At 42.5% G+C, this 16,814-nt stretch overlaps 1 protein-coding gene across 1 annotated transcript; it reads left to right on the top strand.

The window, feature by feature from the left end:
- The first annotated feature begins 564 nt into the window (after window positions 1–564).
- LOC135150442 (uncharacterized) lies at window positions 565–2,682 on the top strand. Its single transcript, XM_064086744.1, has 3 exons — window positions 565–866; window positions 957–2,103; window positions 2,290–2,682. Exons 1-3 carry the CDS (start codon window positions 565–567, stop codon window positions 2,680–2,682), a joined length of 1,842 nt encoding a protein of 613 aa, XP_063942814.1.
- The last annotated feature ends 14,132 nt before the right edge of the window (window positions 2,683–16,814 follow it).

The following is a 16,814-nucleotide window of genomic DNA, read 5'->3' as shown; positions in this document are numbered from 1 at the left end:
TGGAGCAGCTGGGGATACCATGTCCATCTTGGTGGATGAGTCCGACCCCACTAAAGAACTAAAAATTGGGGAGCAATTGGGGCCGGATCTAAGGGAAACCCTGGCCGCATTCTTAAAGAATAATCTGTACGTCTTTGCTTGGAACCATTCGGATATGATCGGGATTCATCCAGAAGTCATGTGCCACCACCTCAATATTGACCCAGACAGAAAAGGAGTTAGACAAAAGAGGAGACCAATTAGCGGGGAAAGGGCTACCGCTCTTCAAGAAGAGGTAGACCGTCTGTTAAAGGCAGGCCTAGTGAAAGAAGCTTTCTATCCTACATGGCTAGCAAACGTAATGGAAAGTGGAGAACATGCATAGACTTTACTGATCTGAATAAGGCTTGCCCTAAGGACAGCTTCTCGCTCCCTCGAATTGACCAATTGGTGGATTCCACTGCGGGGCATGCACTGTTAAGCTTCATGGACGCCTACTCGGGCTACAATCAAATCCCCATGTTCGAGCCAGATCAGGAACACACCTCCTTCATCACTAACAGGGGGCTTTATTGCTATATCGGCATGCTGTTTGGTTTGCTAAATGCTGGGGCTACATATCAAAGGCTGGTCAACAAAATGTTCAAGGACCAGATTGAGAAAACAATGGAAGTGTATGTGGATGACATGCTAGTCAAATCAAAGGAAGCCTATGATCATGTGACACACCTATCAGAAATGTTCGACATACAAAGGGATTACAGGATGAAGTTGAATCCCCAAAAGTGCGTATTCGGGGTTGAATCTGACAAGTTCCGGGGCTTCATTGTCAATCACAGGGGAATCGAAGCTAACCCTACGAAGATCAAGGCCTTAATTGAAATGAGGTCGCCTAGGAATGTAAAAGAGGTGCAATGCCTTACAGGCCGGGTTGCCGCCCTAAACCGGTTTATCTCAAAGTCCTCAGACAAATGTAGAGAATTCTTTGCAGCCATAAAAAAGGAGCAAAAGTTTGAATGGACAACAGAATGCGAGGCTGTCTTCCTGAAGCTGAAGGAGCAACTTGGAAGCCCGCCACTGTTAGCAAAACCAACGGAGGGTGAAGCCTTAATCCTTTACCTAGGGGTTTCCGAGTTCTCAATTAGCGCGGTCCTGATCAAGGAGGAAGAGCAAGCCCAGCAGCCAGTATACTACGTGAGCAATAGACTACTTGATGCTGAAACCCGTTATTCGAATATGGAGAAGTTGGCCTATGCACTAATTTTGGCTTCTCGTAAACTAAGGCCCTACTTCCAGGCTCACAAGATTGAAATGCGAACATCCTTCCCTCTCAGACAAGTTTTACACAAGCTGGAAGCCTCTGGCAGAATTATGAAATGGGCGGTTGAGCTCGGCCAATTTGATATAGAGTACAAGCCAAGAACCGCCATCAAGGGGCAGGCGCTAGCTGACTTCATCTTGGAATTTCCACCCACTTTTGAAGTCGAAGGGATGGAATGCATAACTGAACCTCAGTCCCCAATAGCCATACCCGAGAATTGTTCCCCTTGGTGGAACTTGTACGTCGATGAGGCTGTCAATGGAAATGGGGCCGGGGCTGGCATTGTCTTAGTTAGTCCAGAAGGCCATAAGCTGCAAAGCTCCATTCACTTCGACTTTAAAGCCACCAACAATGACGCGGAGTATGAAGCCCTAATAGCGGGGCTGAAGCTAGCCTTGGAGATGAGGGTGGAAAATATGAATGTTTACAGTGATTTTATGATGGTAGTCTGGCACATCCGAGGAGGCTTTCAAGCTAGGGGTCCCCGTACTGATCTCTATATGCGGTACGCCCAGGAATTAATTGGGAAGTTCAGGGAAATCAAGCTAGAGCAAATACCAAGATCTGAAAATGCAGATGCAGACGCCCTGGCCAAGTTAGGCTCTCAGAGGGATGCCCACATGCTTGGGGTAATCCCTCTCGAAATCCGATATCAGCCTAGCATCCCCAAAATTGAAGTCCTGGATGTTGAGGTCGATGAGTCTAACCTTTGGACAACCCCAATCCAGGAATACATAGCCAACGGAACCCTGCCTGCAGACAAGGACGAGGCCAGAAAATTAAGATACAGGGCAGCCCAATATGTAATCTATGATGGAATCCTCTACAAAAGGGGGTTCAACCGACCCCTCCTTAGGTGTGTTGCCGGGATCAGATGTGAATATATTATGCGCGAGGTGCATGAAGGAATTTGTGGGAATCACTCGGGGGGTGCCTCCCTCGCTCACAAAATCCTCCGTCAAGGTTATTACTGGCCTACCCTCTACAAGGATGCTCATGCCTTCGCCAAGGCCTGTGACAGCTGCCAAAGGTTCTCTAATACAAATAAGAACCCAGCGGTACCCCTGAAGACCCTGACAAGCCCCTGGCCTTTTGCTGTTTGGGGCATAGATCTGATTGGTGAATTACCCAAAGGGAAAGGAGGAATGAAATATGCAGTCGTGGCTGTAGACTACTTTACTAAATGGGCTGAGGCTGAACCCCTGGCTTCCATCACTGCAAGGAAACTGGTAGAATTCGTTTATCGTGCAATCGTCTGCCGATACGGGGTTCCCTACAAACTCATATCAGACAATGGGAAGCAGTTTGACAGCAATGAAATGATGAATTTCTGCGAACACCTTGGCATAAAGAAAGGCTTTTCCGCGGTGTGCCACCCTTAGAGTAACGATCAGACAGAAGCCGTCAACAAAATTATTAAGCACACCCTGAAAGCCAAGCTGGAAGAGAAAAAGGGATGTTGGCCGGAAGAAGTTCCTATGGTGTTGTGGTCATACAATACCACTCCAAGGTCTACCACTGGCGAAACCCCGTTCACCCTAACATACGGATGTGAAGCCATGGTTCCCTTAGAGATTGGAGCAGGGTCCTTTCGAAGGGATAACTATGACCCTGATAATAATGAAGTCAACCATAGGCTCTACCTGGACCTGATTGAAGAGGTAAGGGATACGGCTCAGTTGAAACTTGCTGCGTATCAACAGAGGACCCGTAAGTATTTTGATAAGAAGGTGAGGGCTCGACCCCTCAAAACGGGAGACCTAGTTCTCAGGAAAATGATGCCTAACATGAGGGTTCCCGCTCATGGAGCCTTCGGTGCAAAATGGGAAGGCCCATATATCATCAAAACAGTGCTTTGGGAAGGTACCTATCACCTCACAGACATGGATGGAAGACTCATACCATGGGCATGGAACGCCCAACACTGAAAGAGGTATTACCAGTAGCTTCACCCAGGTAGTATTTCTGTAGGCTTCGGCTTAAGGGTCAGGACAATAAAGGTGGTTTATTAGTTGTAATCGTTATGCTTTTAGGAAATATTAGGCTACTATTTGCTTTATTTGCTAGGATGCTCGGGGGGTGGTGTCTTTACACCCCCCAAAATTATGCTATGTCTACTTTTTACCATGTGATTCAATAAAATTTCGCAGTTTTCCGTTACAAAAATGTTGTATATGCTTGCTTGCTTACCATGATTGTTAATTGGATACTTCATGTATGCTTTAAAATGTATTTAGGGTTTCAATTGCATCTAGTTCTCCACCATAATTAAAATTATGCTAAAGAACTCGGGGGGTAGTAGGCATATCATTAACATCGCTTAGCTTAAATTTAAAATTGGAAATCGAAAACACTAAAACTCAACAACTTGGCGGCACTAACTAGAAGGAAGGCTTATCAAAGCTTTCAAGGCTAAAGTTTTTCAAGCTTTCATGGTTTTGGGCTTACAGTAGCCCTTCAAGGTTTAAAGCTTATCAAAGCTTTCAAGGCTAAAGCTTTTCAAGCTTTCATGGTTTTGGGCTTATAGTAGCCCTCCAAGGTTTAAAGCTTATCAAAGCTTTCAAGGCTAAAGCTTTTCAAGCTTTCATGGTTTTGGGCTTACAGTAGCCCTTCAAGGTTTAAAGCTTATCAAAGCTTTCAAGGCTAAAGCTTTTCAAGCTTTCATGGTTTTGGGCTTATAGTAGCCCTTCAAGGTTTAAAGCTTATCAAAGCTTTCAAGGCTAAAGCTTTTCAAGCTTTCATGGTTTTGGGCTTACAGTAGCCCTTCAAGGTTTAAAGCTTATCAAAGCTTTCAAGGCTAAAGCTTTTCAAGCTTTCATGGTTTTGGGCTTACAGTAGCCCTTCAAGGTTTAAAGCTTATCAAAGCTTTCAAGGCTAAAGCTTTTCAAGCTTTCATGGTTTTGGGCTTACAGTAGCCCTTCAAGGTTTAAAGCTTATCAAAGCTTTCAAGGCTGAAGGCCTATCAAGGCTTTCGAGTTTAAAGCCTAGCCAGGCTCTCAAGGCTTACTTGGTGGAGTTATATCAAAGCTTACTTGGTGGAGTTATTTCAAAGCTTACTTGGTGGAATTATTGCAAGGCTTACTTTGAAAAGTTATCTCGAAGCTTATACTTGGAGATTACTCTAAAGGCTCACACCTAGGGGTCACTTTAAGGCTCATGCCCAACGGTGTCCCTAGATTCTCACACTTGGGGCTTACATCTTAAATCTCGACGCTAATCTTACATGTGAGATCAGATTCAACTTTGCTTGAATGGATTATTGCAAGGAAAGACTAAGTGCTTTTATACGCTATCGGGGAGTTAACACAAACACATACATATACATTCGCAAAGAAGGAAACGACCCCGAAGAACACAGTCTCAAGGGTTGCAACCCCAGAAATTGGACAATACGAACACTTTTAACACAAGGGTTACCCCCTGCATTCGTTCTTTCTACCTGCATGGAGAGATTAGACGACAAGTACAACATCAAAAAAAAATCATACAAGACAAGGAGTGAAGGAAATTAAAGCAGTTGGCATAAATAATGAGGGAAAATTCCTCCCCGCACCAACAGGGGGAGGTCCGTATCGAAACAAAATATCTTGCGGAGCATTCGGGGGAGCACCCTCATCCAAAATTATTCAATTCATGACGACAAGCGCCAAGCAAAAACATTTGTAATTAAAAGATTGATTAAAATAGAGGGAAAGGAGATTAAGGAGCAGCAGGGGAGGAGGAGTCCTTCTCGTCAACAGCTGGGGGATCCTGCGAGGTCTGGACTACCGCTGGGGCTACGGCCGGAACCCTTTCCGTGGGCGTCACCACAAGACCCGCAGAAATCAGCTCTGCGGGCTTTTGGCTCGTCTTCAGCCGCAACCCTCTTATCGCCGCCATCTCCGGAGAGACCCTGGGAAACAGCCAGGGCCTTGTCTAGGCCGGCCTCATCCTTGGCCTTCGCCTCCTCCAGGGCTACCGCAGCATCAGGTCCCAATTTTGCCCAGACGTTCTCGGGGAAGAACCTGTAGGCCGATTTAACGCAGTCCTTGATGCCTGCGGCGACTCCAGCTTCGAAAATGCTGGCCTCCCGGTCTTTCCTCCCCGCTCTGACAGCGGCTGCCGCATCTTGGAGACCCCTCACCTGCAACTCCAGCTCCTTAACCTGCCTACGCAAGCCGTCAACCTCCTCCTCGAGCCCCCTCCTCACCATATCCTCCTTCTCCTTCAGCTGCAGGGCCCTGGTCTCCGCCTCCTTGAATTTGAGGTTAGCCTTCTAAAAGGCATCCCTCTCCTTAGTCATGGAGGCCAGATCAGCCTTGGCCTGCTTCAGCTCTTCCCACATGGTTTCATTGACCCGGGCCGTTTCAACAACGTGTTCCCCCATCTTCAGATCGAGGAACAGGCTCTTAGCATTGGCTACCACCTTGTCACGGGTAGCCTCGGCAATGGAAAGCCTGTCCCACTCCCGGATGGTGGCTTCGGGGATCTGATCGGAGAGCATCCGTTGGAAGAACTGAGTCTTCTGAGAGGAGGATGATGCAGGAGAGCTACGGGCCAGGGCCACCCTGGACATCTTGGTGGAGCGGCCTTCAGCTGAAACCCTGCCTCCCCGGCTTTGGAGGGCTCCCTCTTGCGGCTCCCAGAAGAGGTCTTCTTCTGGTCGAGAGAAGGAGCACGAAGCTGGGAGAGTGGCTTGGCAGGAAGGGGGGCCTGCGAACCGGAGGCCTCTCCGAAGAGGTCCTCGTACTTGGTGGAGCGCTTGACGAAACAGGGAATGTTTGCAGCCATATCTGTAGGAGGAAACAAAGAGAAAGCAGTCAGATACTATTCAATTATATACAGAAATATGGAAGGATGCAAGCATAGCAGATGGCATATAGGATATAAGGCATGCATGACATATATGACAGTAAATCTACAAGGCAAATATCATATAAGGAAAACAACGTCGAGGGTGCAAGCTAAGAGGAAACCTGGGCTTCCCGTCGCCTCCACATCTTCACCCCCCCATCAACGGGGGATGCATCAACCACCGTGGTGGAGAAACCGAGCCTCTCCAGGTTCTCTGGAGTTAGCAGGCTGGAGCCATCACCCAATTTGGTGGAAAGCCCCAGCACATGCTTGGCCCTCTCAAGGGACTCCCGCGAAGGGAGTCTGCACTGGCATGTCTACAACAAACGCAAACATAAGGAAACTAAACGGGAACCCTAAAAGGCTAAACCAGACAATGGATTAGGGGAAAACTGGCTTACTGGGGGAGAGATTGAAGTCCTTCCTGTAGACCGGGCAGTCGTAGCAGTAAAGGAAGAGCTTCTGCCAATCTGACATCGACTGACGGTTGCCCTTGATGCCCTTCTTGTGATGAGTGTTCCAGGCAGTAAGATAGAAGAACCCAGGGGTCCTCCCAGTCGGTTTCAGTTGGAAGAACCGACCCAACTCCAAAGCAGACATCCTCACCCCATGGTGGATGTCGTAGAGGATGTAGAGGCAGACCGCCATGCGGTAGGAGTTGGGGGTAAACTGCATGGGGGAGACCTCATAGAAGTCCAAGACCTCCAGAATGAAAGGATGGAGGGGGAGAGACAAGCCCAGCCTGATGAACAGGGCGGAAAGCACGGCTTTGGGGTAGCCCGTGCCCGGCTTGAGGGTGTCGAAGCGGTGACACCTCTCTCCTGGCTTCGGAATCCCCAGGGTGCAGCCAGGGTTGCAGGACTCCAAGAGGGACTGCAGCCGAGCAGGAGTCATGATGGAGTCCATATGCTCGCAGGCCAGGACTACAGCTGGAGGCTCGATCACCTCCACGAAAGCCTCGGCCTCCCGTTCAGCCTCCTCAGGGTTCCCTTCGAGGCTTCAACAGCAAGGTTCAGCGGAAGGCCCGGGGTCCCGTCCGCCTGGCTGGACTCGGAGGTGGTCCAATTGAGCTCCTTCACCACCAAGCTGCGCTTGGAACGGGTTCTGGAGCTAACTCCTAAGCTGGGCCAGGCAGGTTGAAGGTCCCGGCTAAAGGAGGATCCCGTGTCAACCACGACATCGGGAGCCTTGCTGGTGGCAGATTGGGACGAATGAGGAGACATAGATCCTTGAGACATCTACAAGAGGAAAGGGAGGAGTCAATAAGGATCTCAGAAATGAGAAACAACTCGAAGAAGATGAAAAGGAAAAGGAAAGAAAAGGAGAAAAAGGGTTTGTGGAAAGCCGGGCTGCAAAGGTGGAGCCCTATAGGTGCGAAGTAAGGAATGGAAAGGCTTCGGCTAGAGCCCTAAGGTGTGAGGGGACTACATCCCTCACAGGAAGTGGCACAGGCCACAAATGACGGTTCATCTTCTCCGGGAAGCCTAACAAGGGACCCGGAGCGGGAAGCCTAATCCTAACCCTAACCTCAACCACAACAACCAACATCCAATGATTGTCCTAGGCTACAAGCCCAACAGGAATAGCAAGTAAATCACATAACAGCACATTCAAAGCAGATAAGGGGCATGAAAAAGGGTTCGATTGTAAAAGAGGGGTTTCCCCCTGGAGGCGATTGGGAACCTAGGGTTTACAATCTATGGCTACGATCATGGCTTCAAAGCAACGCAACAACGCCGAGGGCGATAACCCAGTCGGAAAGCAAAAAGGGCCTAATTGAAGTCGATTGGAGCCGGTGGTGTGTGCACATTCAAAAGATTAATGTGTGCATTCGATTATACAAATCGGCAGAGCAAATTAGCAGTTTAATCGAATATAATGACATCAAGCAGGGCGAATGTGGGTGTGTACACGCATGACGAGGTGAACAGTCAAAAAGAAAAGATGAAAATCGAGCATGGATCATATAAACATTTAGTTGCAGACATGGTGAAAATGCGATAAGAAAAACGAAGACGAAAGTAAGAGGGCATACCTTTGGTTGGGAGTCGGTGAGAGTCGGAGAAGAAAACGCCGGGGAGAAAGAGCAAGTTGCGCCTGGAAGTGCTTTGGTCGGAAGAAAGAGTGTGGAGTAAAGTGTCTAAGAGATAAAAGAAAAGTGGAACAAGGTTGTATGTAGGTGTATATATAGCAGTGGGAACTGGGGAACTGCTACGTCAGGTGGCGTGCCGTGACTGGCTTGGCGTGGAGATGGCTTTGATGAGCCAGGGGTTCCCGAGGCCTAGGTGGGTGGCTGAAGAGGTAGAGGCATGCTAGGGCTCTACGACTGCACCACCTATTTAGGGGATTTTTTGTTACAATTCAAATCAATTTGAATTTAAATTAAACCCCGAAATCTTTGGGATCAGCCTTATCACAAGCTGACGTGACACACGCGGGAAACTGAAAAGGTGGAGTAAAAATTGCGGAAGCTCGAGCAGATTTTTGGAGGAAAATTTTAATTATTTTGGGGAAAAATATTCAAGGCTTGTGGTGGTTACGGTGAATTAATATAATTAGTTTTATAATTATGAGTGGGAAGTATATCTAAATTATTTCTTGTTTCTTACACCGGGCTATGCCCACGTAAGCTTAGAAATAATTTACGATTAACCTTTGACATAATTTAAGGGCTTGCAGCTGGTTGATTGAGGGTTACCGTTCTTAGGTTCCTCTCGTATTTAATACTTCAAGGACCCAGCGGGTAGTTGTTGTGCCATAAAATCTCCCTGAACTTATTTTATAACCCATCATATTATTTGGGCATTATTTGGGCTTATTGGAGTCATCTGGCTAAGGATAATGGGCTTCACCATGGCTGGGTGAATCATTGGAGGCATACAAAGAGGTATATGGACTTGCATGGGAAGTGTAATGGAGGCTACCGTCAGAATGGTGTTGCACCTGATGGCGCTTTAGGGGTTACCGTTGCTAGGGGTTACCGCTAAGTGCATCCTGGCTTGCAGTTACGAGGCTGTAGTTAGGGGATGCCGCTGGCAGGGCTTCCGCCTCCTGGGCAGAACGGCAGGCAGACTCCAAGCAGGACTCTTCTTCCTTGTTTCTAGGAGGACAAATTGGAGGTATATTGGGAGTATATTAGCTATCATTTATCTGCTAATTAAGAGATAAATACGTGCATGGTAGAGATAATTACAATCGGTGAAGATAATTCAAGAAATTCGGATATATATTAAAGATGAAGGCTTCAAGTGACCTACTTGGAGTGGGATGCCGCTAGATAACTACAAGAGGAAGTTGTTTTATCCTAAACCAGTGGGGATAAGAGCTTATCTCTTCAGAGTCCTAAATCGAGAACTACATGGGCTTGATCCCTATAAATATAAGGTATGTAGGCACCTTGCAAAGGGGCTGAGATCATTATTCACGAGTTCTACACTCTAAAGAGAGGCACGTGTAACCTTTGTGACATATATTTCCGGGCAATTGCAGGACGGAATTCCATAATTCCGGCCTCGTTGTTTGGTTCTTTGCAAGCTCAGCCTTTAAACACATTTGTTTTTCTTTAGTTTATGTTAACGGTAGCCCCTAAGAGTTAGCCGTGATTTTCTTAGTAGTAATAGATATCTCTATAATTGTGCTACACGGTTCTGGGGGTGTTGTATCAATTCCTCACAACAATTGGAATTGGGGATATTGGAAATGAACGTGTCAAAATCTCAAATGTTCAGCTAGTTACCGGATTGAAGTACAATCTTCTTTCAATCAGTCAACTGTGTGACAATGGCTACAAAGTAATCTTCTATCCTACTCACTGTTCTATTCTGAACAAGGATGGAAAGTTAATTCTCACTTGCCCTCGTAACAAGAATGTCTATACTTGTGACATGGGTAAAGTCAAGAATGTGTGCCTAATCACTACTAATGATGATCCATGGCTATGGCATCGAAGATTAGGGCATGCAAACATGAAGCTGATAAAGAATCTTTCTTCAAAAGATCATGTTCGAGGAATACCAAAGTTAAACTATCAAAAAGATCACATTCGTGATGCTTGTGAGATTGGAAAGCAAATTCGAGCCAGTCACAAAGCAAAGTCCATGATATCTACATCAAGGCCTCTCGAGCTTCTACACATGGATCTAATTCTAGCTTCACAAGCTCCTGTGATGAACATGGGATCACACACAACTTCTCTGCTCCTTATACTCCTCAATCAAATGGAGTTGTCGAAAGGAAGAATCGAACGTTGCAAGAAATGGCAAATACGATGCTAAATAAATATCGTAGGCCTAAGTATTTTTGGGCTGAAGCAATGTCAACTGCTTGCCATATTCTAAATCGAGTATTGCTTCGACCAATAAAGCTGCAAACTCCTTACGAGCTTTATTTTGGCAAAACTCCGAAGTTAAGTTACTTCAGAGTATTTGGAAGCAAGTGCTACATTCTAAATACCAAAGACTATCTCACAAAGTTCGATCCAAAGTCAAGTGAAGGTATTTTTCTTGGGTACTCAAAGAATAGTAAATCTTATCGAGTATTTAATCTCAAAACTCTTATGGTGGAAGAGTCAATGAATGTCTCCTTTGACGAGTCAAAGCCATCCTCCAAATACATTGATCTTGTTGATAAAGATGATGCTGGACAAGATAATGTGGAAGACGTTATTCGTCAATTTGAGAATATGGATTTTGGTACAAGAACGCCAAATAATCCATTGGAACTGGCTAATGTTGAAGATGATCTACCAAAAAAAATTCCTCTTGTTAGAAGTCATCCCTTGGATAATGTGTTGGGTGATTTAAGCAAAGGAGTTCAAACGCGTTCACAGGTTCAAAACGTGGTTAATCATCTCATCTTTCTATCTCAAATTGAGCCCAAAACTGCTAAAGATGCTTTACTAGACGAGGATTGGATTTCTGCTATGCAAGATGAGCTACTCCAATTCACTCGTAGCAAAGTTTGGGAACTCGTTCCAATGCCAGAAAATACTTCCATTATTGGAGCAAAATGGGTATTTCGCAACAAACTTGATGAAAATGGAACGGTGGTTCGAAACAAAGCAATGTTAGTTGCTCAAGGATACACTCAAATGGAAGGTATTGACTTTGATGAAACTTATGCACCTGTAGCTCGGATTGAATCTATTCGTATGTTATTAGCTTTTGCATGTCATAAGGACTTCAAAGTATTCCAAATGGATGTGAAATCTGCATTCTTAAACGGGATACTTGAAGAAGAAGTATATGTGAAACAACCTCCCGGTTTAGAAGATGCAACACATCCTGAATATGTGTATAAATTGCACAAAGCTCTATATGGATTAAAGCAAGCTCCAAGAGCTTGGTATGAAAGGTTAAGTAAGTTCTTGTTGGATAACAACTTCAAAATGGGAACTGCTGATAAAACCTTGTTCACTAGACAAGAAAAGGATGATATTCTACTCGTCCAAATCTACGTGGATGATATCATCTTTGGCTCTACAAATGATGATATGTGCAAACAATTCTCAGATAGTATGAGCAAAGAATTCGAGATGAGTATGATGGGAGAATTAAACTTCTTCTTAGGGTTGCAAATAAGGCAATCTAATGAAGGTATTCACATCTCACAATCAAAGTATTGCAAAGAGATGTTAAAGAAATTCGAAATGGATGACGCAAGACCCATCTCTACTCCTATGTCTACTTCTGACAAATTAACAGAAGATCCAAAGGGGATTCCTGTAGACACAAAGAAATATCGAGGAATGATTGGAAGTCTACTGTACATACTGCAAGTAGGCCCGATATTCAATACAGTTTTTGTAAGTGCGCACGATTCCAAGTGGCACCAAAGGAATCTCATTTATCCGCCGTCAAACGGATATTAAGGTATTTGAAAGGTACCACTGATCTTGGTCTATGGTATCCGAAAGGACTATCATTTGACATGGTGTGTTTTTCTGACTCTGACTATGCCGGGCATTTAGTCGACAGAAAAAGCACTAGTGGTACGTGCCAGTTTCTCGGTGGATGTCTTGTTTCATGGTTTTCAAAGAAACAAAACTCTGTATCTATATCCACCACGGAAGCTGAGTATATAGCAGCCGCAAAGTGTTGTGCTCAGATTCTATGGATGAAGCAAACTCTGGCTGACTATAATAAAAAGTTCGATGTGGTCTCGATCTTATGTGATAATACGAGTGCTATTGATTTAAGCAAAAATCCTGTGCTGCACTCGAGGTCAAAACATATTGATGTGAGGCATCATTTTCTGCGAGATCATGTCAACAAAGGAGACATTAAGATGACTCACATTGACACAGAAAATAATGTTGCTGACATCTTCACAAAGCCACTACATTCCGAAAGATATGCTAAGCTTCGACTGGATCTAGGAATGCCGGAGTACACTAAATAATTTAGTGCGGAGGTCACACTATATATATCTTTATTTATATATTATATATTATTTTTGGTAAAATTAATTTACATGCTTTATAGTCATCTTACGAGTAAATATTTCATTGACCGGATATCTTGGTAGACTCTAAAAATTCAGATTTATTGATAAAGAAATTTGTCAATCTAATTTTTATGAGACTATTTAGAATATTCGAAGATGTCAATAAAATCATTTATTCGAGCGAATATTTTAATATTCTTAAGATACTTGAAGTATGCATTTTAATTTTCCTAAATAAACATTAATGTACTCTAAGATATTTTCCTAAATATATGAATATTATTAATTATTTTGGATAATATATATCTTAGTTGCTATTTTTATTAATATTTTAATATACGCATATACTAGTTCATTTAATTGATTATATCATTATACTAATGTGTGTATTATTCTACCGATTCAGCAAAAGAGACTCAATTTCGTTGCTTATTTTCTATTAATCTAGGCCGTCAATTGCTTTATACATATAATCCTGGCCGTTAATTTAAGAAAATATATATACATTTTTTTTCAGTCTCAGCCGCACTGATCTGTTCCTCTCTCGTCTCTTTCTCATTCCTCTATCTCGAGCCTTAATCGATCTTCATCGATCGATGTTCTAATTCAAAAGAAATTCATGGTTCGATTGGAGAAGTCGTGCTTATTGATTGCTTTTCTCTTGCTAAAATTGCAATAGTTCAAAGCTGGATTGGTTACATTTAAAGGGTTTTGATTCGATGAAACCCTAATCTATGTATAGTTCCTGGGTTTAGGTTCAAAACCGACATATTTTGTGTGCTTTAGCCCTGTATTGTCTATATCTATGCTTATATATGAGCAATTGATTAAGTTAGCTAAAACCCTAACTTTCGAATTTAAGAATTTATGCAGGAGAAGGATGCGATGTGTCCAATTGATGTTGGCAAGGGCTCTGGAATCATAAATAAGCACAAAACTCTCTAATGCCCTCTCACGAAGATCTCAACCTCAATTCAAGCACGAACTCGATGAGGCACATAAAGGCACTCGCTACCTGGATGCTGATATTGTTAAGACTAGGGGTCATTCGCGGTGTCATCATGCTCAGAGCTCGTGTGTATATACTCCATGAGCTGAGGTAAGTAAAATTAACTCAAACTCTTAACTGTTGTGACTATCTCTGTATTATATGTGTATGATGAATTGCTGAGTGAGACTATTTGATGATTTCAACTGTGTATATGCCATCATCAATAATCTTGATCTTTTATGATATTGATTGTGCTGAAATTAATTGACATATTGAGTGTTGTAACTCTTAAATTCAGTCCTAGCTAACTATATATATTTTTTAATGTCATGAATTGCGTTGGTGCCTATAATCTGCTCTGCTTAATTTCAGTAATAATAAAATGAGATTTCATGGTATTTGATGCATAATTGATAGTTCTGTACTACATGGATTTTCCATGATATTGTTGGTTAATCCCCTGGTTTTTGAAATTTGCTTAGATATGCCCCCATATTCACTAAATTAGTCTTGGAACATTGATAATATTTTTATGACTACATGTACATCTCTTACAAGAAAAGTCATGGAAAATAAGATGTATGTGAGCATTACTTGACCAATTAAGATGTGATGCCATTTTCTGAGATATCTGGTAATAAAATATATTCTTGAGTGCTTGGTTCTGTGCTTAACTGACTATATATCTTTGGCTTGATTTCTTGATAATAGTGTAGTCCTATAGATAATCTACTTTGTTATTGTAGGTGTCTTGAAATGAGTGACTTGCCATATGTTAACATATCTGAGTGTATGTCTTCACTTATTATAACACCTTAACACAGTTGATAATTGGTTCTCATTGGTACATAAACTCCTTGTAATCTGATGAGTTCATTGCTTGATATATGGTCCTGTTTACATGATACTGGACTCTGTTTTCCTAAATTGTGAACCTTATATGTTAATTTGAAGTGCCCTGTATTAAACTTATCATTGATAAATTAATACTCTGTAATAATATGATATAGTGACTGTGACTATGATTGCCCTTATATAAGCTGGATTTACATATAATCAACTTACAACTCCTATACTCTGTCAATATATGTCTCTTGAAAACAAAATTGTCTGGTTACTTGGTATGTGTGACAATGGTTCATGACTGATTGCTCTGTGCTGACTTTCTATTATGATTAATTCATGATCATACAGTTGTGTACTTATGTAGTGATTTAATTAATTTTAATTGATCCTCAAGTTTTGCTGCATCTTATGACATGTAATTTAAAATCACTACACACACAGCCCTCTTGGAAAGACCTGGCAGGGATGCCCTGAGCAACCCAGTATCTGGATCACTGCCAAGATTAATGGCCACTTAGAAATGTATTTAGGCTCATTTAAGTAATTAAGTCATAATCCTGAACTTTACTAATTTGATTAATTCAACTGAAAATCAAGTATGATGCATGACTGTAGTGATATATTTTTTATGTAAAGTTTGTTAGATTGTGTGCCTTAGTCAGTATAAAAGAAAGTATGGTATGGTGATTTTGGATGCATTTTAGCTGGATGATTGTGAGTTGTTGTCTGACTGATTTCTGTCAAATCAATCATTTGGACTAAAAGTTAACTTTAAAGAAAATTGAATACATTCTTTTATTCCATTCTTGACTGCACTCCATTAATGCTGGAAAAGATATGTGTCCTGTGTACACTAGAGCATTAAATTCTGTAGAGGCTACATTCTAGGACTGCATATGTACTTGTTGTACTTATGTCACTATTCATTCTTGAAATGTGGAGTTTTAGGTGGCTGTTTACTGTACTGCAGTGCACACTTCTGTCTTACCTATATTTTTTAAATCTTATAGAGTATGTTAAATATATTCTTTTTGCTGTATGTTCCCAATGCATGACACTGCACTTCTGTGTTTATATGCCTTATGTGTATATATATACATGCACCTGTGTTCATCAGTTTGCACACACACCTCACTTTGCTCTTGCACTTGCACACTGCCTTCTCTCCTTTCATGGAATTTGTTCCATTACCAGCCAACTACTCCAAAAACACCAGTGACCATCCTTACCTTCTTGAAACCATGGAAAGAAACCAATTCAAACACTCCACCAACTCACACTTTCACCAATACTCAGCCAAATCTCACTCATTCAAACAAAAATTTCACAAAAAGCCTACCTTAGGAAATGCACACAATGCCATACCCTTTTACCAAGGCCCAAGATACAGAAAAATCCCAAACACAAAACCCTCTATCATCACTTACCAAAGAAGAGCCAACCTTCAAAAACCCTCAAACACCATCAAGATCACTGCACCACCACCTAGACTAGCCAACCTTACTCATTCCAAAAAGCTCCTTGAAATGAACAAAAACCTTCAACCTGGAACAATTGTTGAAGTGAAAGGAGAGGTGGAAAAGCTAGTGATTGATGCTGAGTGGAGGAACATGATTTATGGGGTAGAAGATAGGTATTTTCTTCATTTAATGGGTGAATACTACTGTAACATGAAACCTATTAGGGTCTAGATGGTATCATGCATTTGACAACTATTGTGGGAGGGAAACCAATCTTGGTAGATCACAAAACACTCAACAAAGCACTGCATTTGCCTCATAGATTCATTTCTCTACCTTGTGTTGACATATATTCTCATTTTGTGTTCTGCAAAGAAGAGTTTCAGCTGTATGTGGGGTTCTTTACTGATTCTGATGTGCCCTTTGGGATATGTGACTCTAACTGTGGTATTCATTACAAGCATTTCACTCCTGTGTACCAACTGATTGCTTTGATTCTTAGATCAAATGTGTTAACTAAGCCTAATCAGGATAAGCACTTTGACTTCTTTGACTTGAAGTTCATGTTTCTATTTGTGACAAATAGGATTGACTTTAGCATTTCTTATGTTATTCTCCTTAACATGATAAATGCTCACTTAGTTGACTATATGCCTTATGGTCAGATGCTTACTTCTGTGTTTGGTTTATTTCACTTACCACTGCCTACTTCACTTGAGACTAAGAACAACTCTTACATTTCTGTCACACATGTTAGGACTCAGATTCCTTTAGATAAGTGTGAAACTCAAGTAGCTACTCACTCTAAGTTCACTGCTAGTATACATGAAGAAGATGTGTTTTTAGCAGATAATGGATCTTTTATGAAAATGTTTGAGGAACAAAAACTTGAGATGAAAAGGATTAAGGATGAAAACATGGCTATCATAAATAGGGTTAT

This window comes from Daucus carota, chromosome 2 (assembly GCF_001625215.2).
Source record: "Daucus carota subsp. sativus chromosome 2, DH1 v3.0, whole genome shotgun sequence".
Lineage (NCBI taxonomy): Eukaryota > Viridiplantae > Streptophyta > Magnoliopsida > Apiales > Apiaceae > Daucus > Daucus carota.
The sequence above is the reverse complement of the archived record's forward strand: the minus strand, read 5'-3'. Positions and strand labels throughout refer to the sequence as shown.